At 43.9% G+C, this 24,090-nt stretch overlaps 2 protein-coding genes across 6 annotated transcripts in view; one reads left to right on the top strand and one right to left on the bottom strand.

Annotated features, from left to right (window-relative positions):
* The window catches only part of CENPT (centromere protein T), a 47,917-nt gene extending 27,591 nt beyond the window's left edge, over positions 1 to 20,326 (top strand). For all 3 annotated transcript variants that reach the window (XM_083164759.1, XM_083164760.1, XM_083164761.1), the window contains exons 8-13: positions 41 to 183; positions 3,415 to 4,518; positions 6,788 to 6,884; positions 9,715 to 9,876; positions 13,488 to 13,592; positions 19,748 to 20,326. In XM_083164759.1, the coding sequence (XP_083020885.1) occupies positions 41 to 183; positions 3,415 to 4,518; positions 6,788 to 6,884; positions 9,715 to 9,876; positions 13,488 to 13,592; positions 19,748 to 19,871 (1,735 nt within the window). In that variant the 3' untranslated portion in view covers positions 19,872 to 20,326. The remainder of the gene's footprint in view (positions 1 to 40; positions 184 to 3,414; positions 4,519 to 6,787; positions 6,885 to 9,714; positions 9,877 to 13,487; positions 13,593 to 19,747) is intronic.
* Positions 20,327 to 21,983: 1,657 nt separating this feature from the next.
* TSNAXIP1 (translin associated factor X interacting protein 1) overlaps positions 21,984 to 24,090 on the bottom strand; it is a 61,757-nt gene continuing 59,650 nt past the window's right edge. For all 3 annotated transcript variants that reach the window (XM_083163960.1, XM_083163958.1, XM_083163959.1), the window contains 2 exons: positions 23,040 to 23,143; positions 21,984 to 22,320 (listed from right to left, as the gene is read on the bottom strand). In XM_083163960.1, coding sequence (XP_083020086.1) covers positions 22,101 to 22,320; positions 23,040 to 23,143 — 324 coding nt within the window. In that variant the 3' untranslated portion in view covers positions 21,984 to 22,100. The remainder of the gene's footprint in view (positions 22,321 to 23,039; positions 23,144 to 24,090) is intronic.

Genomic DNA, 24,090 nt, shown 5'->3' with positions numbered 1-24,090 from the left:
ATTGTCTGGTGAGATAAACCATTTTTTCATCTACTTTCAGGACTCTGGACTATGATCTGCAGATTGCAGATTTACCAGAGACCACACACAAGAAAGGTCTGCTCCGCAGGAGAGAGAACAGGTACTTTGTTTCTCTGGAAGACTTTGAGAAAGGAGTGGAAGAAAAATTTCTGGCATATAAAGGTAAAATAGGCTTTAGCTGCCACAAACGTTGTTGTTTTTTTTTTTTTAACTGTTCAACATATGCTTAAAGGTGCACACAGACTACAGCAATTTTCGGGACACATTTTGGACGATTTATCCGCAAATTGTTTGCAATCGCAGTCCCGCAGATCTTTCGCTGCATCTTCTGATCTGATCTTCCCGGTTGCATGGAAGATATTTTAATATGACAAACAATGTCTGAAGTCATATGTTTCATTTCCACATAGCTGTGATAGTGCAGGAAACCTGTGTAAAGTCCACACAGCACTGCACACTCCACACAGGAGTATAGTTGGGCCCACCCAGGGCAGATGATGCGTTCCACAAGATACCTGGGCAGAGTATGTCCTCTTAGCCCAGGATCACAACTAACATGAGGAGCTGGTCTCTGCAATTGTTAAGACCTTCCAAATTCCCGCGGTACTAGCAACATCATGGGGAGTTGCCCAGTTTCCTGATTGGTGGGTTCAGGTATATGGCCTCTTCTTCCCCCCCTCCCTCAGCTTTCACTCTCTGGTTGCCCCCTGCTGTGTCAGGCTCCACAATGTCTGTTAAGGCCCCCATACATTAGTCCGACTTGTCCTATGGACAAGTCGGACTTGATTTCCCCTGCAGCTCCCTGGGAGGGGGAAACATGATTAGGCACTTGATGTGCCAAATTTTGCATATGATAAATCTCATGGATTTATCATATGCAATCCCCGGGGAGCTGCAGGGGGAGAGCCGGGTGGGGGACGCTGGGGAGCTGCAGGGAACAGCTGGGCAGGGTGAGCTGACAAATAGTCAGCTGGCCTGGGACACTGTTGATCCGGGCATGGGGAGAGGCTGGCAGGGGCAGTGTACACATGGGCAGCGGGCGGGGGGACGCCGGTGAACCGGCCAGAGGAACAGCTCACGTGCTGGGCAGGACCAGGCAGACGCAGCTTCAAGGAAGAAAAAAACCAATACAAAGAATGGGGAGCCAGTGATTGGCTGAGAGCTCTCTCAGCCAATTGCTGATTGGCTGAGAGAGCTCTCTCAGCCAATCACTGCCTCCCCATTCGTTTGTATTGAAGCTGCATCTGCCTGGTTCTCCTGCCCAGCAGTGAGCTGTTCCCCTCGCCGGTTCACCTTCACCGGCGTCCCCCGCCCGCTGTCTGTGTGTCAGCTGCCCCTGCCAGCCTCTCCCCATGCCCTGCGTCCCCCGCCTGCTGACTATTTGTCAGCTCAACTTGCCCGGCTGTTCTCTGCAGTTCCCCGGCGTCCCCCCGCCCGCTGTCTGTGTGTCAGCTGCCCCTGGCAGCCTCTCCCCATGCCCGGCATCCCCCGCCTGCTGACTATTTGTCAGCTCACCTTCCCCGGCGTCCCCCGCCCGCTGACCCTGCCCGGAGACTGCACATAAGATTTAGGAAATCTTATGTGCAGCCGGTGCGACTGCCTGACTCCGATCCGATGCGGTGGGTGTCAAAACATGCGATTTGGGACGATTTCACAGCCCGATTCATCCGAATCGGGTGAAATCGGGCCCAAATCGCATAATGTATGGGGGCCTTTAGAGTTCAGGAAGGCACAAGGGAGGGTAAGTAGGAGGAACAACAACAGGGTAATTGGATCATCCCCTGTGGAGATTGCCTTTTGGTGAGATTATATACAGTAGTTTCTCCTGGGATGCTTCCTGTGTGACATCTAATGATAACACCATATGATGTACAAGGTAATGTTCTATGTTTCTGGGAACATACACACAAACTGGGAATAGTCACATAAGCATGATGTACACAGGGTACAGATGGACTTAAAAGTACATTAATCACTACATAGAGTAAAACTGTAATTATGGTATTTTATTATAAGTCTGATATCCTGACACCTCCATTGGATAGTTGTGAATTGCAATTTGGTACTTGTTTAGTTTCACGGGGCCCGATATATATCGGATGCGATATTGGCCGATATATCAATGCGATTTTTTACCTGTTCATAACCCCACTATCCACTACACAGGGAGTTGAATTTATATAGTGTGGCGAGCGCAGTAATGCGCGGTGCTTGCCACGCTTGTGGCTCACTGCGTTTGCCACACTATATAAAATCATCTCCATGTGTAGTGGATAGTGGTGTTATGAACAGGTAAAAAAATCGCATCGATATATTGGCCGATATCGCATCAGATCTATCGGGCGCCATGAAACTAAACAAGTACCCACTATTTATATACAAGGACCACTTTCTCCACATTTGTTACATAGTAGTTTTGGTTGAAAAAAAACTTGCGTCCATCAATTCCCTCATTTGATTACCAGTTCTATCCCTGAATGTTTTTATCCAATAAATAATGGTCTAACCTTAGTTTAATTGTAGTAAATGTATCTGCCGACACCACCTCATATGGAATAGTTCTCCATGGTTTTACTACCCTGACCGTGTCCTGTGTATACAGCGTGTAAATATAGTATAGCGCGTTACCTGTCTCCACTCGGGGAGACGGAGAGATCGGCCGCCTGAGCTTTTCCTCTTCAGTTCACAGAAGTGTTTGAATTCTGCCATATTATTAAGCTCTTATCAAGTCGCGCACCCTGTGTGTTCTGGCTGTATTGTCAATCTCCTGCTCTGTCCTCTCCCAATGTAACTGCCGCTTCTGTACATTGTCAGCATTTAAACACTTCCTTGCTCAGAGGAAGAAACCCTCTGTAGGTGGCACCTCTCCGCTTTGAATATTACACCATGCTACATAGTCGCTGAAAAGCCATCTCTTTACTAGAGCCTGTCTTTTTTATAACGTTCCCCTCCGCCGCACTAATTTGTCTCTGTCCAGCCCTTTTCTAAAAGATTGTAAACTCTAATAAATGCAAGGCCCTCACTTTTTTTCTGTATCCTAGATTTACTTTCATTCCTCACTGTGCACTATGAGGTGCACTCTTTGGTGCCTTTATAAATAGATGCCAGTAATTAATGTATCAGTTCTGAAATTATTGGAGACTCCAGTGACTTTCAGCTTTTGGTAACAAAAAATAAAAATATACTAACAAAAAAATTTTGTTTAGAAATAAAGTTGAAAATCACCTCTATCAAGGGATTAAACTCACTTAAAATATAATTCAGCAGTACTCTAAAGAAATAAAGAATTCACGTTGCATATTATGCAAATGTACACAGTGAACCAGAAATTATTGTAGCTAGAATCTCCGTACACTGTTTTTATATCACTGGATTTATTTATTTTCTGTACAGGATCCCAAGAACGGCTTACTGATATTATATCGGATGATTCGTCAAATGAGGTGGCTCAAATGGATACAGCATTGTATTCACAGCCTTTAATTAAGAAGATTGCCACTCCTAATTCAGAACAAAACCGAGATGTTAGTGGGAGCGATGACAGTGAAGAAGCGGGGGATGTTAGTGAGAAGGGTGACAGTGAAGAAGCAGGGGACGTTAGTGCGAAGGATGAAAGGGAAGAAGCAGGGGACGTTAGTGCAAAGGATGAAAGTGAAGAAGCAGGGGACGTTAGTGCAAAGGATGAAAGTGAAGAAGCCAGGGACGTTAGTGCAAAGGATGAAAGTGAAGAAGCAGAGGACGTTAGTGCAAAGGATAAAACTGAAGAAGCAGGGGACGTTAGTGCGAAGGATGAAAGGGAAGAAGCCAGGGACGTTAGTGCAAAGGATGAAAGTGAAGAAGCCAGGGACGTTAGTGCGAAGGATAAAAGTGAAGAAGCAGAGGACGTTAGTGCGAAGGATAAAAGTGAAGAAGCAGGGGACGTTAGTGCGAGCGATGAAAGAGAAGAAGCAGAGGACGTTAGTGCGAGCGATGAAAGAGAAGAAGCAGAGGACGTTAGTGCGAGCGATGAAAGAGAAGAAGCAGAGGACGTTAGTGCAAGCGATGAAAGAGAAGAGGCAGAGGACGTTAGTGTGAGTGATGAAATAGAAGAGGCACAAGAAGTTTATGCAAGCAGTGGAAGCAAAAAAGTGATGGCAGGTAAAGTAAGTGTGAATGTCCAACCTAACCGAACAGATCAAAGTATACAAAAATCTGACACATTGATGAAATCCACTGAAGACCTTGGATCGGATGGGGGTGTAGGTCGACAAATTGAGCCTGACTTCCTAGATACTGAAAGTGCACAGTATAAACAGAGACCGTCTAATGTAATTCACACTGGAACACTAACTGGACTGAACACATCTTCTCCCAAGATGCAGAATTCAATGCGTAATGAAGGAAATGGTCAGAAAAGTGCACAATCCATAAATGTGTCTGTGCCAGGAAAGGAAGATGCTTCTGATTCATCGCAGAACAGCAGTAGTGACGACTCGCTATCGCAGAGTCATATTGATGGTAAGTTTGTGCAATAAGTTACAGTATACAGTAGTTTTGGTGTGAAGAGGATTTCAGTGGGTAATGATCGAATATGTATTTGGAAACATTAGCCAATTATGTAAAACAATAAATACAGTGCTTGGAACATGTACCCTCCTTGACACAGTTGGTTTTGTATTTGACACAGATATAGGGTTACATGGTAAACAAACTACACCACATACAGTAGATTAGAGAGATCATGAATTTAGGCCATAGTAATGTTACTCTAAAAATATAAGCTAATGTATTTGTGGAGAAAATGTAACAAATGTTTTAACAATTTCCCCTTTGACAGCTACCCATGATTGACATTTTGGGATCATTTGCTTACTTTTGTTATGGCCGTGACAGCAATTTCTGAGTGAAATCTATGAGAAAATATATTTCAAAACCTACCTAATAAAATTGTTACTTTCAAATGCTGCTGTTTAGTGAAAAGCGATAATGGGGCAGATGTATTAAGCCTGGTGAAGATATAAAGTAGAAGGCGAAAATGCGCCAGCCAGCCAATCAGCTATGTTTGAAAAATGACAGGAGTTGATTGGCTGCTGCCTTATCACCTTCTCTATCCACTTAAATATAAATTGGCCCCATTGTTACTGAAATGTCAACACTCACTCTGCTCATTCATTTCAATGGTCATACATCTCAATGGGCTTTCCAGGAAGAATTAGCAATTGAAAAGAAAGAGAAAAGCTCTTGTAAAAAATAAAAATGATGTCGGATTTCTCAACCAGCCCCAGGGCTAGGTTTTCTGGGCGCTTTCTTTCTAGAACAGAAAGCAGCCCCAGGCCAGGTACAGTAAGACCAACCGTGTGGTGGTGCCCAGCAATAGTGATGAACATCGCTTTGCCTAAGTTCAGAGAGGACATTGGCTAGTGCGCACTGATCATAATGACAGCCGTGAAACAAAGTGTATGGATTGGGGTGTTCTGGCTGCACCGGTGCATGTACCTCCACATATCTGTGTTCTATGCATGGGGTTCAGAATCACTTGTGGCTGACTTGTGTTCAGTTGTGCATTGGTCCTTTTTAAATGTTTTGAAATGCTTTGTAATGAAGGATATTTAATCGCTTCTTCCTATTTAATCATTTACGCTGAATGTGTCAATTGGCATTTGTGCATATTAGAGTACTATGTTGATTTATCCTTTAATAACCGGGGATATGTATGTAGGCAGTGGGCGATGAGCTCTCTCTCTGTACATTGGGCATAATTCAGAGTTGTACAGGAACCTGATGCTGGGAGGATTGCACATACATTTTCTGGGAGAATTACGCTCTGGATGTGAGACTCCATTTGAATACCCTGAGGATTACACAGATGATTCAGTGCTCCGTGTTTGGGCACCTGTCATGTATGTGCTCTGCTAAAGGGCAGTATAGGAAGAGGAGGGGAAACCAATGGAACAGTAGGAAATAAAATAAAGTAAATAAAATGAATGAGGCTGCGGGGAAACGTATGTTGTACAAGTCCTGTTTATAGCTCTGTTTTTGCAGACTTGTGTAGGAGCAGGTACTCGGCTTACTGTAAGTCCCTGAAAGGGTAGCACATGTCCCCTGGCTTCCCCTGCACTCTGTTGTACTGGGATTGTTGAAAACTTTATTAAAAATGCTCTTAAAAAGGGAAAGTAAATCCAATGTTTAAGACGGCAGAGTGATGTCATAGTTAACGGCTGAAAGCGGCCAGGTGCACAGTGGGATAATGCCAGGAGAGCGCAAGCAGAGGGTAAGGCAACAAAAGTATTATACACCAGGCAGGACAATAAGCTGAACACTGGCTCCTACACATGCCTGCTAAAAAGAGCGTTCCTTTTAATCCATACATGTTTCCCTACACGTGCTAGCCTCATTTATATTTCATTTTCTGCTGTTACTTTCATTATTTTTCAACCTTTATTACGCCTTGGTGCACAAGTGCTTATACTGCCTTTTATCTGTATCCGTTCTATAATCCGCTCCATATAACTGCACAAAACATGACTCACTAGAAGAAGTTAGCATTATGTGTCTTTCATGTGATCATCATGGGATACACTTTGCTGGAATAAGGCCCTTCCTGTATTTTTACCCCACTGACATGCGCACTTCAACCTATCTTCTGCCTCCCTGCACACAAGAAGCCATATTTGGAAATTTTTCTCAGTAGCCGTAACAGGATTTGTGATTTGTAAGATATTTGTGCACGGTAACAAACAAAATATCTCTACATGGTTGCCTTTGTAATAACGTTTATCCTTTTTAGAGGACTCTACTTTTCAAAACAAGAAAACCGTGATCAAGAAGCCTGTATTCACGGGACCAGCTGACACTCCCTCTTATATTAAGACGGCTCGCTTTCCGTATGTATATACAGCTTGTTGGATTTACCACAGTTTGGAACTTTTATGTATGTTTTGCGTGTGTTTGTATATGTATAATGTTTGACATCAGGTCTGTGTTAACCTGGAAAACGTCCCATGTGGTATATGTGATTGTCTGCCCGTGTGGATTATACTACATCGGGCAGATGCATTGGTCCCTTTTGCGATCGGATGGCGATGCATTGGTCTGACATCAGCCTTTCCTCCTTGGGAAGGCCGATTGACAGACCGGTAGCACGCCATTTCAAACCATTGGGCCATCCTATCTCCTCCCTCAAATATTTTATTATTGATCATAATAAAGATTCTATGCGAGGTGGTGATAGGGCCAAGAAGTTATTGGATCTTGAATCCAAGTGGATTTTAGACTAGGTATTATGGGCCTTATTCTGGTTGGTGCGGTCCGTTCCGAATTCTTTCGGAGGGCGATTTTTAGCTACCTGCGCAAGCAACGCAATGCACATGTGCAACGCAGTGTCTTCGCACTCGTTCTCACCAATACCATCTACAAATGTCCACCGAACTCCCTCGGGAAATATGGGCATCATGTGGGCGTACACAAGGGCGCGGTTTCAAAGTGATTAAAACTGGGCGTAAATCTGGGCATACACGTGGGAGTGCACGAACAGTGGTAGGCATGCATTCGGACCGGACACCCAGTGCAAGCGAACCAACACGGCAGAAATCTGCGGTGCCAATAAGCAAGTTTCAGTTCTCTGAAGGCAATGGTTCATGCGCTAGGCATTCGGATCGCCCAATTAGTACGCCCGCACCTTAAACACTCGCAGCTGACCACAATACAATCCACTCCTCTAGTCATTAGTGATTAATTACACTCTTTTCACAGGTTCAATTAGAAGCATTGCTGGCTAAATGGCCCATTACAAAATACTAGAATATATGCTGCAAACACAACAGTATTGTTGGTATCTGACCCACATTTACACTGCAAGCAATAAAACAGGTAAAGGGGCAACAATGAAGTTCTAAAACTTAACATGATGTAAGAGTTAATCTAAAGTGCAAGTAATGTGTTTAAGTGTCAATTAGTAAGTAATTGATTACATTAAAAATAATATATATGTTATGAGGTAACCTAATTGGATAAGTGTGTCATGTTGCTGAAGCATGACTTCCGAATAGATTACTGAGGTATGCGCAAATACACCAACTCGGTGCGTACGGCCAGCTTCCCGTCCGTTCGTACACAGTAAGACCGTGCAGAATCTTTGTGTTCCCACCGCACCTGCACGTTTGGATGCAGTCTGAAGACACTCCCTCTTCTTAGAGAGTCCGTCCGAACGGATGCGGACGACCTGTGGGCGTGTATTCTTAGAATGTCTGCCGTACGTGGCGTTTGGTCATTTCCGAAAGAACGCGCATCCCAAAGAACCAACCAGAATAAGGTTCAGAGGGCCTGAATGATGAGCTGAACTGGAACCGCTTAATGTAAGCTGGGTCACTTTTGTCTTTATGATAAGAATAATTACATCTGTTATGTGATTTTAATTTTTGAAGGTCTCCTTGGTTATTTTTCTGTATTTTTAATGTTTTATTGTCGGTGGTCAGTATTGATCCTGAGTGTTAAAGTGCCCATAGGGAGCAGTAGCTGGCTCAGTTTGGCTATTTGGGCTGGCTTAGTGGGTGGGCAGAATATTTTTTTGCTTTTCCCCATAGCCACCTATTCTGCCCTGTGACCTGCCGCTGCACCTTATATGGAGCTGATCTCCCAGGATCATTAGGTGTTTTTTGTATTTTTCTGGCCCCGGGGCTGCTGTACTAACTTGCCTTCGGACGCCAGGAGATGAGCGATGGCCGGACTTCCGGGTTTGTGACACGCATGCCGCTGGTTGCCTAGCAACGCTGCTTGTGAGTGCAGGCGGAAGTCGGCGAGGACATCTTCTGGTGGAGGCGTGCGGCGGGTCTCGGGAGCCAGGCGGCGACTTGTGAGTATATATGTATGTACTGTACATTGTATGCTTGCTGTAGGTTGGAAATGACGAAGGGGCTTATCCGACGAAACATTATCCCATCTTAATACACTTCTATTGCAAGTTGGCCTTCTTCTGATTACCATTTTCTCCCTGCTGGGTATTCGAGATAGAGATATATATCAAAAAATGTTCCAGATTAAATCAGTTAAGTAATGAATTCCAGCCCATGGTGTTTTGTGAGGATTGGGTGTAGGACCAGTCTATACCTGTGACTGCTCAGCAGCCTAGCCAATTACAAGAACTTATGGATTGGATGAAAAAATCTTTGGTTTTTAAAGAGGAATTCTTAGATCAAAATCGAGTCGTGATTATGAAAAATCGAGTATTTCATCTGAATATGGTGTTGTTGAACAGTCTGATTTATCCAGGGATGAACTAGGAGACCTGTGTGAAGTTATGTGGTCTTCATAGCATTTCTTACTAAATAAAACCAGGTCAGACAGTCACATATACTGTATGTTCAATATGAATCAATACATTGTCCAGTAGAATCCTCCCTTGGGTGACCTCTCCCTCTCGACATCTCATTCCTGCTTTATAGACCAATTTCTTTGGCACAGTATGTTTGAAAATCCTGCTTATTACTGTATATCCCTAGATCCTGTTTTTTAAGTTAAATGTATATATTGTACTTATTGTTGATATTTAACCCTTCTGAAGGTCAGAGAGCCGATGTTGCTGCCCCTGGAGTATAGGTACCTAATCCCCATGCTTTACCAGTGCAATTTTTCTTTCATCAATTTTAGTTGCCTGGAATTTATTGGTAAGGAAAAATCGCTTCTATACAGAGATATGTATATTTGTCCTTTTTACAGAGTTACTAATAAACCTGCTGCGGCCAAGAAGGTACAGAAGAAAAGTCCTGTAACTGCTAAGAAAAAGGGGGCCGTAATCCCAGGAAATCTAGTAAAGCAGATATTTGTTAACCATGCTCAGATGAAAGTGCACAAGGAGACATCGGCTGAAGTGGAAAAGTGGTAAGATGTTTCACGCCTTAGTCGTTTTCTGAAATCTGCTTTCAGTCATGCTGTAGGGATTTATGGATCACAATTTTTAGAAAATTATTTATTTTGTCTCCGTAGCGCTTGGTTGTCTATTTCTTCTATGTAATTGCATTGGGTTCACTCATGTTGGTGATGGATAATAGGTGGTCTAATCCTTTGGGGTAATATTACTAAGCTTTGGTGTTTCACCTGAGTTACAACTGGTTACGAACATACACGTGTCTAGTTCATGCTTTCCGATAGTGAAGCTATTAGTGTTTGGCTACCGAGTTTGCCGGAAGCCAAACACTGCTGAACATGAAGCATGCACAGATTAGATCCGTACAATGCTACTGTGTGTGAAATGTAATTTTAAAACCAATTGGGGTTTCCCCTCCTAAGCATAATCCGCCCCAGGCTCTTGAGCCAGAGCTGGTTCTAAAAATACAGGGAAAAAGTCCGTAGGGTTCCCCTGTATTTACTGAAACTTCGCTGGGCTCTTTGATTATGCTCTGATGTTTTGTCGGAGTCCCCTGCAACGGTTTTTCGCCATGGGGCCTCTGGGGGATCCCTGAAAGGTAGAAGCTGTCAGGCAGCCATTCGACTTGCAGCTCGACTCCAACATCATCATTCCGGTAGCTCCAGAATCAGAGAGGTCAGGGATGTGATACCTCTCTGTTTCCGGTAGCTCCAGAATCAGAGAGGTCAAGGATGTGATACCTCTCTGTTTCCGGTAGCTCCAGAATTAGAGAGGTCAGGGATTTTATACCTCTCTGTTTCTAGTCCAGAAACCGGACGGTTCATATCGTTCGATACTAATGTAGGGTACACACCAGAACGATTTGGCCTCAATTTCCCCAATTTCTATTGTATGTTGCTTGTAAGTAAATTGTGCATGTTTAGATCAGATTCCAATCCGATGCGCGTCCCCGCTGGTCATTTGGTTGCTTTACAGATCCTACCTGCTGCAGGTAGCAGCTGTAAAAGATCCATTTAACTGGATACAGATCCAGATCAGATTGGGATCAGATTGCAAGGCAATCGCACCATGTCTGCACACCTTAAGTTTGAATCCGGGGTTCGGCACCCCCAAAAAAATGATGAAAACCAGTTTCTAGACTGATTATAATAAAGCAGCAAAACCTAGAAAGCTAGAAAAAAATATCCTTTGGCACATGAGCTTAATTAGAAATATCATCGCGATAGTCAGCCCTACTTTTTCATCATAATGAAGGTTTATGGAATAGAACGTTGACTAGAAGCGGTTATTAGACTAGTTTGGAGATTTGTTTTGATTTTGTAATTGGGTGTTTGATTTTCAGTTTGAATGTTAGTAAATCAGGGGATCCTATTTAGTCTATGTAAAAGTATTAACGTTCTAGGATAATCGCTTTTGTGTGGGATTTGTTTTTATGCTAGTTTTTACATTTTGTTTTGACTTCGAAAAATCACCCCAAAAAATATTAAATCTTCCCCTGAACCTTTTTAGCTGCCTCCAGTATGCTTGGTAATTTGGTGTTGATGAATGTTGCTACAGGTCTAAAATTAAATACAATTGTGAAATAATTCACATGACATTAAGGGGGGAATTTACTAAAGGAAATTTGTAAAAAAATAGGTGTAAAAATAGGTGTATTTGTATCCAGAAATACACTTATTCGTATTGATGTTCTATCAGTATGAATTGCCATATTTTCGGGATAGTAAATGTCAAAAATAAGTGTATTTTTGGATACAAATACACCTATTTTTACACCTATTTTTGTACAAATTTCCTTTAGTAAATTTGCCCCTAAGCTTCTATTATAAAAAAGTAACAATTTATTACAAAACATTTAACATGACATTAAAAAAGAGTCATTGTAAAACTTTTATCTTGCATACAAAATGAATGTACAGCTCTGTTGTGGCTGTGACACTTTTGTCAAAGGATAAGGTACAGCATCAAGAAGCACTGGATTTTTTTTACTTCATTGTTTTAAAATGATAGTTATGTAATCATCTGCGCTATTGTAAATGAACTTGTAGCTTTAGGTAATCTTCAGAACATTCTTTCAGGCACAATATGCTGATTTCTGAGTACTAAAACTTACATGGCGTCCTAAGAAAGCTGGCTTGGTGTAACGTGCATAACGCCCTGATAAGTGCTACACGTACACGTATCTTTTGGTTGGTGCGACTTTGCATAGCCCCGCAATGCTGGATTTATCCGTGGTTGGGTTTTTAGGTTTGTGAATTAAGGGTGGATGTAAAGCTCTGCATTGGGTCCATTCTTGAAATAATCTAGTTGTTTTCCTCTGTTTGTACTGAATGTGACTGTGAGGCTGTATGAGATGTTGGGGTAAAATTGTATTTGTGGTGTTTTCTTCTGTGCAGTGATCATTCACAGGACCCACAGTGTTGCATTTGCCTTCTGTATTCTATGTATATTACTCCGGTAAACACAGGTGTGTTGTAACCTGGTACATAGTGCTGTCATGCTGCTGTGTTCCAGTGGGGGCGTGTCATTATTTGTATGAGGTCACATGTTAGGTACTTGAAAGCAATCATCGATATTCCTGTATTTATCTATGATCTTAATATGGTCAGAGGAAGCAACCATCCGAAAAATGTAATTACTCAATGGATGGACACATCATGGGTTAAATCCTAGCTCCAAAATGTGGACACTCAGGACTTATTTACATTTATTTCTTTGTTCCTCTCTGTACTCTAAATGGCCCTCTTGGTTCCTGACCCAGCATGTGGTCAGCAGGAGAAGGACAGATATGGGATGGGGTGTGGTATAGGGTACCGACAGATGGGATCCCGACAGTCATTCACCCGATGTCAGGATCCCAACTGCCCGGACTCACACAGCATGGTGAGCGCGACAAAGCCCCTTGCAGGCTCACTGCGCTCGCCACTTATTCTATTCTCCCTCTATGGGGGTCCTGGAACCCCACAAGGGAGAATAGCGTGTCGCCGTCGGGCACCCGTCTGTCGGAGTTTTGACATTCGGGATCCCGACATTGGGTAAATGACTGTCGGGATCCCGTCCGGCACCCGTGGGATGCAGGAGAGAGAGAACTGATAAGAGTACCCACCAGTAAACTGTATAACTGCAACAGATGAGTACAGCATCATGAGGATTTGGTAGGTTTTAAAAGAGCTTGCATAGGTCAACTTCTGATAGTTGTGGTCACTGACCCCCCCCCCCCCCCGGCTAAGGGGTTAGACTCTTGTTAAGGTACTTTGTGGAACGCATCACCTGCCCTGTGTCGGATCAACAAACATCCTTTGTGTAACTTTGGACTTCTTCAAATTTACTCCTGTGTACTACTTCACTATCACTGCTGTGGAATCGGCGATAGTGTTGCTGTGTGGAACCCTGTGGAATTGTGTGAGCTAATCTGCTATCACTGCTGTATGGAATCAGTGATGGAACGGTTTGTCTTTAAATCCTGTGTGGAATTGTTGTGGAACTTTATATTCAACCTATTTGGATCGCTATTATTAATGCGCTACATTTATCTCTTGTTCCTATATATTGGCTCTTTCTGTGTGCATTGAAAATGAAACCATTATTTTAGCAAAGTTTTTGTAATTTTTTTTTAATTTTCCAGTCTGGAACTATATATGGACCAGATGTCAGATGATCTGATTGCATATTGTGCTCATGCCGGTCGTAAAACAGTGACATGTAGCGATATGGAGCTTCTTATGAAAAGGTAAGAGTGAAGATTAACCAGTGGAGTATTTTTTTAAATTCAATCATACAAAAGTATATGTCCGGTTACTAATAAAAGTGCACAATTTCTAAGAGCAGAGATACAGATGGAGCCCATCTCATTCAGCGGGGGTCTACCCTTCCAACGGACCCCACCGCCTCTCCGCACCCCCCTAACCCTGCCTGTCTTTCTGAAGCAGAGACAGGCAGGGTTCCCGTCCCCTGCCGCCTGTAAACTGGGATGCAGGGGCATGTGAGACGCTCGTGTGTCCCAGTCAGATGGAGTGGAGGCATTTTGGCGAGCCCCGGCGCTGGTTGAGAGGCACTCCATCTATATGGTTATTCGGCTCAGCAGCAATATAATCATACTACACAGCAGAAGGGTAGAGAAAACAAAGCTGCAAAACCAGAGCTTCCAAGATGAAAATAACATTTAAAAGTCTATTGTCTTACGGCAGTGCTGATTAGCTGTGCCGTAGTTTGGGAGATATGCATTACACAACCATCCCCACGAGAGATTTTTTGTCGATGTCATGGGCACAGTAAATTGAGTGATTGAGTGACTGGGTCTACTGGACTTGTATGGAAAGGAGACTCCAACTTTGGGACCAGATGGGGACATCCACAATCTAACCACCCATACCTTCGCCAACATACATGAGTTGTTAGCGTATCTCTGTGCGCATTTATATAAAACGTCATCCTCAAAAGCAACCAAAATGCATACCTATGGGGTAAAGTAATCTATAGGTATTCATGTAGTGACTTTTATTTACGTAACCTCCAACCAAAATCAAGCAAAGACTGACAGGGATATGCCTGCCTTAGAGGAAGGCGAGTATAATGAACATGAGGTGGCGATTGTACATGAGGAACCGGAACTGGTCTCTCAGGGTCTGAAGACCTTATTGTCATGGTGAGACAGGACCTACAAATGGAGGATGGAGAAGCTGCACCTTCTCGCCCTTTTCTGTTTGGAAAACAGGCGGTTGTGTTTACTTTATCTGAGGAATTAGATGAACATTTGCTTAAGGCCTGACTCCAAAAAGTTTCAGGTTTCCAGATATTTTTCATCTACCTATCCTTATTCCGCAGAGGGGAGGAAGCGTTGTGAAACGCCACCAACAGTGGACTCATCGGTCTCGCGTTTTTCTAAAAAGACGTTGTTACCAGTCCCGGGGGCTTCCTCTCTAAGAGACTCCTCAGACAGAGAGCTAGAAACAAGCCTTAAATCCATCTACATGGCTGCGGGTGTTATTCAGCGTCCTGCTCAGGTAGGATGCTGGGTAAACGTAGCTATGGGAATTTGAGCTGCCCAAATCACCTCTGATTTGTGCACCGACCCAGATGTAGATCAGACTGGCAGAACATATCCGGGAAGCTTACTTAGTAGAGGCCTCCTCTGACATTTGCATCATGGCATCCAAAATTTCAGCCCTCAACCACAGGGCCTTGTGGTTGAGGCAATGGCAGGGGGACACGCAGTCCAAAAGGGCGGTGGAAGCACTACCCTTTAATGGTGAAGTCCTGCTCGGGCCCCAACTGGATAAATGGGTATCTCAAGCGACGGGCAAAATCAAATTTTCTTCCTACAGCTAGAACTTCTCCGGCCCCTCATCAGGTTCCACAGGGACCCTCCTTTTGGCCGTCCTCCTAGGTTTCGTGGGCGTTCCAGAGGTGGTATCTCCCAGCTAGAGGACGAGGTGCCACCTCTTCCCATACTGAGCCAAAGACCTCTGCCAAGACCACTGCATGACTGTCATCTATCCCACCTGGGGGATCCCAGGGTGGGCGCACGTTTTCAAAACTTCAGAGACGTGTGGGGGCGATCTTGTCACAATGCCTGGGTGAAGGATTTGATAGCCACTGGTTACAAAATCTTGTTTCAGTGGCCACCTCCACAGAGGTACTGCCAAACCGGTTTGCCAATTTCTCCAGAAAAGGGCCATCTTTTGATGAATGTCATATAGAAGCTGAAAAACTTGGGGGGTGGTGGTACCAGTCCCACACAATCTCCGGACACTGGATTTCTATTCCAGCCTTTTCCTGGTTCGGCCCGTCCCATTCTAAATTTGAAGGATTTGAACCCTTACTTAAAGCCAGTGAAGTTCAAGATTCAAGAGTCTCTACAGTCGGTGATTGCTGGACTGGAATGGGAGAATTCCTGATGTCCCTCTATCAAGGATGCCTACCTTCATGTCCCGATTTGGGCCATTCGTCAAGCTTTTCTTCGTTTTTCGGTGCAGGATCAACATTGGACATTGGCAATTTCAAGCACTGCCGTTCGGCCTCTCTTCTGCACCCACAATCTTCACCAAGGTCATGATGGAGTTGTTTTGAAGGCCCGCACACAAGCGTTGTTGGACCACTTTCACCTAACGCAATCCACCCTTATCGAACACTAGTGGATCCTGAACTACCAAAAATCTAATCTCCAACACACACAACGATTGTTGCTCTTGGGGATGATCATTGACACGTGCAGATGAGAATTTTTCTGTCGGAAGACCAATTCGAACAATCTTAAAGACACCAGACTTCTAGGGAAAATGGTTGCATCTTTCAAGGCAGTTCAGTACGGGCGCTTTCGCTCCCGCCCTTTTCAACTGTGTCTTCTAGGTCAGCTGTCCAGCTCTCACCTGTGTCTCCACATAGAGTGATCCTGTCACCTCGAGCTCGACTCTCCTTACTATGGTGGCTCAACTCCGCCAATCTCCAAGAGGGGAAAAGCTGCAGCATTTGGGATTGGATGCCAGTCTCCGGGGCTGGGGAGCAGTTACCCTGGATCATCAGTTCCAGGGCCTCTGGACACCTCAGGAGGCTCTCCTGTCCATCAACGTTCTGGAGCTCAGGGCAGTGTATTTACTACAGGCAGAACACCTACTGCAAAACCGGCCAATTCGAGTCCAATCCGACAACTGCACAGTGCTTGCCTATATAAACAAACAGGGCGGCACTTGCAGTCAGGCAACCATGAGGGATGTCAGTCGAATCCTGCCCTGGGCCCAGGACAATGCTCAAGCCATTTCCGCAGTGTTCATCCCAGGGGTGGAAAATTGGGAGGCCGACTTCCAAAGCCGGCACGACATGCATCCAGGAGAGTGGTGCCTCCATCCTCAGGTATTCCAAAAACTGGTGAGGCATTGGGGTCGCCCCCAAATAGACCTGATGGTGTCTGAACGCAATCACTAGTTACCCCTCTACTGCGCCCGGATCCAGAGGCAGTGAGAGTGGATGCCCTGGTCATACCAGTTTGTTTATCTCTTTCCACCCTTCCCGCTGTTGCCTCGTAGTGTTGCAACGCATTCAGAGGGAGACGGCCACAGTCATTCTGGTGGCTCAGGACTAGCCTTGCCGGTCCTGGTACACCAACCTGACATCCATGCTCATCGACAAGCCATGGCCGTCTTCAGGAGGACCTTCTCAGCCTGGACTTAAGGCGTCTACATTTGACGGCTTGGCTACTGAGAGGTCCATTCTGAGGAGGGCTGGCATTCCTGCAGCGTTCATCCCTATGATGATGAGAGCCAGGAAGGAGGCAACATCAGTACATTATTATCGCATTTGGCAGGCCTACATTTCCTGGTGCGAGGGGCGAGGCATCTCCCCCAGTCTGTTCAAAAAGGCTTGGCTCCTTCTCTTTTTACAGGCGGGCCTGTCCTCGGGTTTGCTGTTGAGCTCCCTGAAAGTTCATGTATCTACGTTATCAGTTTTCTTTCAAAGACTGTTGGCCCTCTTGCTGGAGGTACAAACCTTCTTCCAGGAAATCTTGCACAGCCAACCACCTTACAGGCCACCAACGGCTCCGTGGGACTTGCATTTGGTTTTAGGGTTCTTACAATCTTTGCTGTTCGAACCCTTGGAGACCGTGGAGCTAAAATATCTTACGTGGAAGACAGTCCTTCTACTCGCCCTAGCTTTAGCCAGGAGAGTCTCTGACCTAGGGGCTCTATCCTGTAAGGATCTGTTACTGGTCTTTCATGCAGATAGAGCTGAACTTCGCAGTTGTAGGGCCTTTCTCCCAAAGGTAGTGACTGCCTTCCACATAAACCAGCCAATTGTAGTCCTGGCGTTTACGGTGGACTTGCAGACTGCCCTGTTTCTTGATGTGGTCCGGGCTCTCCTCATCTACATGGATAGAATGGCCAATTCGAAAAACAGATGCTTTGCTTGTGGTCTATGATCCGGCAAAGCGAGGCTAGCCGGCAACTAAGCAGACTCTATCCAGAGGGATTAGTCTGACCTAATAGGCAGGTGTACATTGCAGATGCAGGTCTTCCTCTTTCTATTTCTGCGCATTCTACGCGTTCGGTGGGACCTTCCTGTGTGCGGCCCGGGAGTTTCCATTCAGCAGCTCTGTTGAGCGGCCACTTGGTCGGGTCGAACCTTTGTTAGGTTTTACCAGTTTGATACTTTTGCGGACCCTGCTTCTCAGTTTGGTTGCGCAGTCTTGAGGGGATCTCAGCGCTGTCCTGCCCATGTTGGGAGCTCTGGGACGTCCCCACTGTTACTCCAGTGACACCTGGTGGATGAAGGAGAAAAATGGATTTTGTGGATATATTAGTTTGTATTAACCTCTTTGTATTTCTTCCAGCTCCCTCCAGGCACAATCCTTTTTGACTGTCTGGGGGGAGTAGAAGGGGAGGAGCTGGCCACACTCTTTAAAATTTTCAAAGTGCCCATGCTCCCTGCAGTTGCCCTTCTATTCCCCACTGTTACTCCACTGACACCTGTGGAATCGGAGAAAAGGATTTAACGGTAAGTACAAAATACCTTTATTACATTATGGGCTTGTAACCCAGCCGCTTTTCAGCATTGGTAGCAATGACCTCCTTCCCTGGGCACACACATATAGCAGGAAGCCATAGGTGCTGCTAATCAGCCAAACTTTGATCACATCAGTTTAGAAAGCCTGGACCGGATCTAATTTTCCTGCTGCTGCTCTAAACCTGGACTCAAATGTATTCAATTTTAACTATAAAACATACAGGGCATAATGAAGAATGTGGGTGTTTTGAAACCTTGAAAAAGTGTATTGGCATCAAGTATTGTAAAGTACAATAGAGCTCTAATATCTCTTCAACACGCTTGTTGTTTACCTGTGTAGTAGACCGTCATCTGCTGCTTTTATATACAGTCCACCGTATCTGACTTATCACCAGCAGCTCGCAGTGACCAATAGGCGGGAGCGGACTGGCATATGGGAACGCCCAGCGTTTTATGGACATACCCATGAGAACTCTGGGTGTTCTCATGCTAATGGGACATGGCGTAGACGACGGGGGCGGGCAAATGATATCACCGCATATTTAGGGGGGCCTCAGACCACTCTTACATATGCGTGCACCTTCCACATAATTCGATGGTCGGCGACCATCGAATGACGTGGGCGACCCCCTGCGAATGGGTGTTTATGCAAAAAATCCATTCGCTGCCAGTGCGAATGAACGTGCATTGCATGTGGTGGGCCAGCGTGCCACCATTTGCAAGGCGCGGTTAGTTTAACTTGCAAGGATGCGTATAGGCATCCGAGTGAATCAACTAGAATAACAACCCCCCCCCCCCCATTGCGCTATCCGTGCTAAAGTTCTAATTCATCTACTCAGATCCCTTCGAAAACGTTCTATTATCGTCCCTTGTGTATGCCCATATAAGAAATGTAGTTTATGAATTGTTATCAGATTGATTTATAGTAGAACATATTTCAGCATTTCGGTGGATTTATGTTGCGCTGCGAGTCTGGAATTGGTCTCAAAGATTATTTTGTACTTTTCACAAAAATGTATGGGGCTCACTAATATGTATTATGACACTTATATTTTACATGTATCTTTAGTATCACACACTAGCATTGTATATTAGCCCTTCTTTACAGTATATAATAGTTATGACACTTTTATGGTTTCTACGGAAGCTGCTTATTTATTTAAGGAGTGCGTGGTATAACGAATGTTCTTATGACACCGACGCAGGTTGTTTAGCAAAGTTGTACTGGTGGGTGAGCAGAATCGTCTACCAAGGGCCCAGGGAGAATACCCTCTGTGCTGTATCCTAAAATCACCCAGTGCCAATAATTACATTTTATAAATATTTGCATATGAAAGTACTTGTAATTACTTTGACGGCTATTTCCTTTTTATTTTCATCTACGTTTAGGCAGCGCCTGGTGACTGATACAACGTCTCTCAATGTACTTATTGAAAAAAACTTGCCTTTGGAGTGCAGAAAACTCCTAATTCCGTGCGCGACGAGCAAAAACAAGGTCCTCCCAAAAATATAGCTTCATCTGTGGCTAAAATGTGTTGTGTGTCATTGTGTTAAGGTTGGATGAATTTTTGGAGATTAATATATCTAAGTTATAAACGTTTCAGGATGTGAGTGCCTGCGCACTCAGGTTTTTTGAGTGCTGCAGAAGTGAATGAGAAGTCCTATCTCGTTAAGTCATTATATACACAGTGATCACTCTGCGCTCACCTGATGTATATGTGTATTTGTTGGTTTTAATAAAGATGTAGACAGTATGTTAATTTGTGACTATTATAAAATCAGTACTTAAGCTATTTGCCTATGAACTGAGGGATCTAAGGTTAATCCAGTGCGGCCTTTATCCTTATCGGCAGGTATACTGTACATTAGGTGAGCGCAGGGTGAATACTCTGTATAAGTTCTAAATGTGTGTTATTGTTGTATGGCAGATGTTATAAATATTAATAAAGAACATTTTTTGTAACCTTTTGTGGGGTTTTTGTGTATTTTTTGAGACCCCTACTGGAACATTCTATTTGTATAATTGCTATAAAGGGATTTTAGATGTGGGGTTTCCAGGATATCCAGCATAGTGGAATCAAAGACTGCAATATTCATGTCAAATATCTTCAGACTACAGGGGGCTGTTTTTTTCCCCTGAAGAACCAATGCTGCTTTGGGCTCTCTGGCTTGTGCCGATTTTTTGGGATGCCGCTCACCGCACCTAGATTTAGCAGTAGGGACCCCCAATACACAGAGAATTCGTGACAATGGCTTGGGGTCTTATTGATACATTTGCACAAATATATGTAACCAAGATCTTTGGATTTTACTACCATATAGTATTTAAATCTAGTGACCAAGTGCTACGAAATGTACGTCCGGTAATTCCCAAGCAGCAGCATGAACTGAGATATCCAGCATCTCCCTAGGTACCGGTCAGTGTATGTTACCTCTGCTCTGTTACTTATTGTACCACTGCTGGTACATGTCTTTCCTATGATTTTCACGCTGCATGTTAGAAGAAGTTTAGCCTCTATATAGACAGATACTCACTGCCTGCAATATCTGTTACAATGGTGGTTTATTGTCTCCTCTGTACCTCTGCGTGTTGCTGATGGATTTATAGCTATGTTTAGCAATATATGGGTAGATCTACCACTTGCATATGTGATGTGTTTTCAATCCTTTCTCCACTGTCCTTTGTTCCTTTCTCCACTGTCCTTTGTATCTTCATGGGACTTGATCGCCTGGAGTAGTGGCCATTATATAAAAAAAAATTCTGCATGTACTGTAGCTCACTGAGCAATATTTATTATTACCAATATTTTCTGCAGTGTTTTTCTCTTTGTTGATGACCAGGACGGCTTATAAATATTTGAATGCATACTATAGCTAAATAAATCGTTTATTTTATCATCAATATTTGTACCATCTCACTTTCTTACACAAGGGTGCCCCCACGCAGTTTTTCCTTTTCTCTTCTCTCTTGATCAATACTTATTTAATCTGAATGAGATGTAAGGTACATTGTTCTTGCGTCATGTAAAGGCATTGTGGGCATCCAGTAGTTTGTAACAGGGTGCTCCACTAAAGAATATAGCATATTCCAAATATCTAAGTAGTTCTGGTTCATATCCAGAGAGGGCACTCACCACCAGTAGCAGGTAAAAATACTTTTAATTAGAGCAGTGGTAGCCAACCCTAGCCCTCGAGAGCTACCAACAGTTCACATTTCCAGACAACCTAGCTGCTGCACAGCTGCACTCATTAATCACTGACACAATTTAAAAGATACACAGAAGGAGCTAATTAGCTCACTTGTGATTCTGTGAGGAGACCTGCAAAACATGCACTGTTGGTAGCTCTCGAGGACTAGGGTTGGCTACCCCAGAATTAGAGGGAAACAGCATCCAATATGTCGACGTTTCGACCCCGGAGGGCCGTTTTCGAGACCGATATAAGATATTCAGTGTGTCACCAAGCAAGCCCTATATTATTAACAAAGGATGGAATATTCTTAGGATTGTGTCTATTTGAACTGACTCTCTTAACCATTACAGTGAGCTTTGCATTATGCAAAATGTTCTTTCTATGAATTAGTTTGTAGAAATAAGAAAATGAACAAATATTCAAAACTCTTTCAAATATTTTATTATGTTATTTTCGTTAAGTTGTATTTAATGTCACATGTATCTTTTTATTTACAGTAGGTGTCCTGGATTGGACTCCCTAATCCTAGATTTTCTTGCTTCGGCTTGGTCTAATTTAATTGTACTTCATGTAAAGTTGCAGGTCCTATCCTCCGTATGTCTCCTGCTGCCAAATTACGGAATAGAAGTGTCGAAGACAATGATCTAGTTTCTTCAATTTGGTCTTTGGGAACGTGAAAAGCTTGAGCTACATACTTATCCAAGGTCTGATCATCAATGGTTGGGTCCACAGATAGAAATGCAACTTTAAGTTCTTCAGGTTTAACATTCCTAAAACAAGACATACATAATGAAAATGTGTATGTATATATTCATACAATCCTCAATCCTAATTATATGGGGAAAGTCCCGATTTCCGGTGTCCACTGTAATGTAGGCTACCAGAAAAAGACTTTGATTTTAATGTAAACTGCAAACTCAGGGTGTATCTGGGGATCGGTTTGATATGATTTAGGTATGATCTAATTTTTCCCATTTGTCAATTCACTGGGAATTCACTCTCGCGAATATGTGGGTCAACCCCAAAATTTGTGATTTTTCCTGTCTGTTTCAAGAGTAGGCGATAATGCTTTCATACAGTCAGAAGATGACCAAATTATCAGCCATGGATGCTATCAATTTTTATTTCCACCAAGACTGTTAATGCCCACATGCATTGAGATATCTGGACCACTTGCCTCCAGCTGTGCTACTCTCCCTAATGAGAGTCGTGCACTCTAAAATCTGCAAAAAGGACCTTTTGGTTATTTCTAGAATTTGTCCTATGTATTAAAACCATTGTAGTATGAGTGAGGGAATTGCTCTCTGCACCAAAAACAGTATTGTAAGATTTATTATAAGAGGACCATCTAGTAAATGTTTAAAGGTTAAAAATTAAAAAAAAAACTTGTAACTGGAAAATAGCTTTAACATTTTGAATATGGAAGGGTACATTTGTTTATTTTTTCCAGTGAGATCTAAAAAGTAAATTTAATGTGTAATTATCATACTTGTTTCCAAGCTGGATCCTCAACTCGTTCAGGTACTGCTTTTTTTCAGCAAGAAACTGGTTCCTAAGTGCTCCAATAAATGGACTTGGCCTACCGTTTTCATCCTGTATAACAGAAAATAAATGACACATACAGGTAGTGACAAAATAAATGCCCCCATACACTTGTCCAGCTTGTCCTAAGGACAAGTCGGACCAAATTTCTCCTGAGCTACCCCGGGAGGTTTACATATAATCTGGCACTTGATGTGCCATTTTTACAAATGATGTGCCATCTGAGGCAGCCTCGGACGCTCCAGCAGCAATGCAATGATCCCCTCCTGCCTCTGACCTCTGATTAGCTATTGCTCAGATGTATTATATGGCAGGTTTTAATGTGTTTCTGAAAACCCCCCACTATCCACGACATCCTGAAGCGCGTTACGCGTCCATCCGACCTTTTCATACCCCCACCATCCACGTCGGCATGGAGTTGACTATATATAGTGTGGCGAGCCACCGAGCCCGAAGTGTGGCGAGTGGACGTGGATAACTTCACATGTATTCCGCGTCCACTCGCCACGCTTCGGGTTTGCTGCGCTAGCCATGATGTATACAATCAACTCCACGCTGACGTGGATAGTGGGGGTATGAAAAGGTCGGGAGGACGCGTAACTCGTCCCCTCGCGGGGCATGCTGTGCTTGCCATGCTTCGGGATGGCGTGGATAGTGGGGGTATGAAATGGAGGCATTTGCCAGTATGTAACATGGAGCAATGGCAAATGCCTCCTTCATTATGCATGATACGCAATTGCGTCCACACCCACTCTTTGGACAGGAGAGGCAGGCGCTACTCAGATGCAGGATAGTCTCATTGCTGGAGTGTCTGAGATGCTCCTACATATCACAAAGATGGAGCGCCTCTCTGCCAGTGCCCGAATGATCCCCTTTCCACTGGAGAGAGGATATCATGCTGGCACAAGTGCTGTGTGAGAGGCGCTCACTAGGCTTCACAGGAGCTTAGGAGTAACAGCGCTGGGCTGCCTTGGAGGAGTCAGCGTACGAAGTAAGGC

The sequence above is a fragment of the Crinia signifera genome, chromosome 11, assembly GCF_055691185.1.
Source record: "Crinia signifera chromosome 11, ASM5569118v1, whole genome shotgun sequence".
Taxonomy (NCBI): Eukaryota; Metazoa; Chordata; class Amphibia; order Anura; family Myobatrachidae; genus Crinia; species Crinia signifera.
The sequence above is the reverse complement of the archived record's forward strand: the minus strand, read 5'-3'. Positions and strand labels throughout refer to the sequence as shown.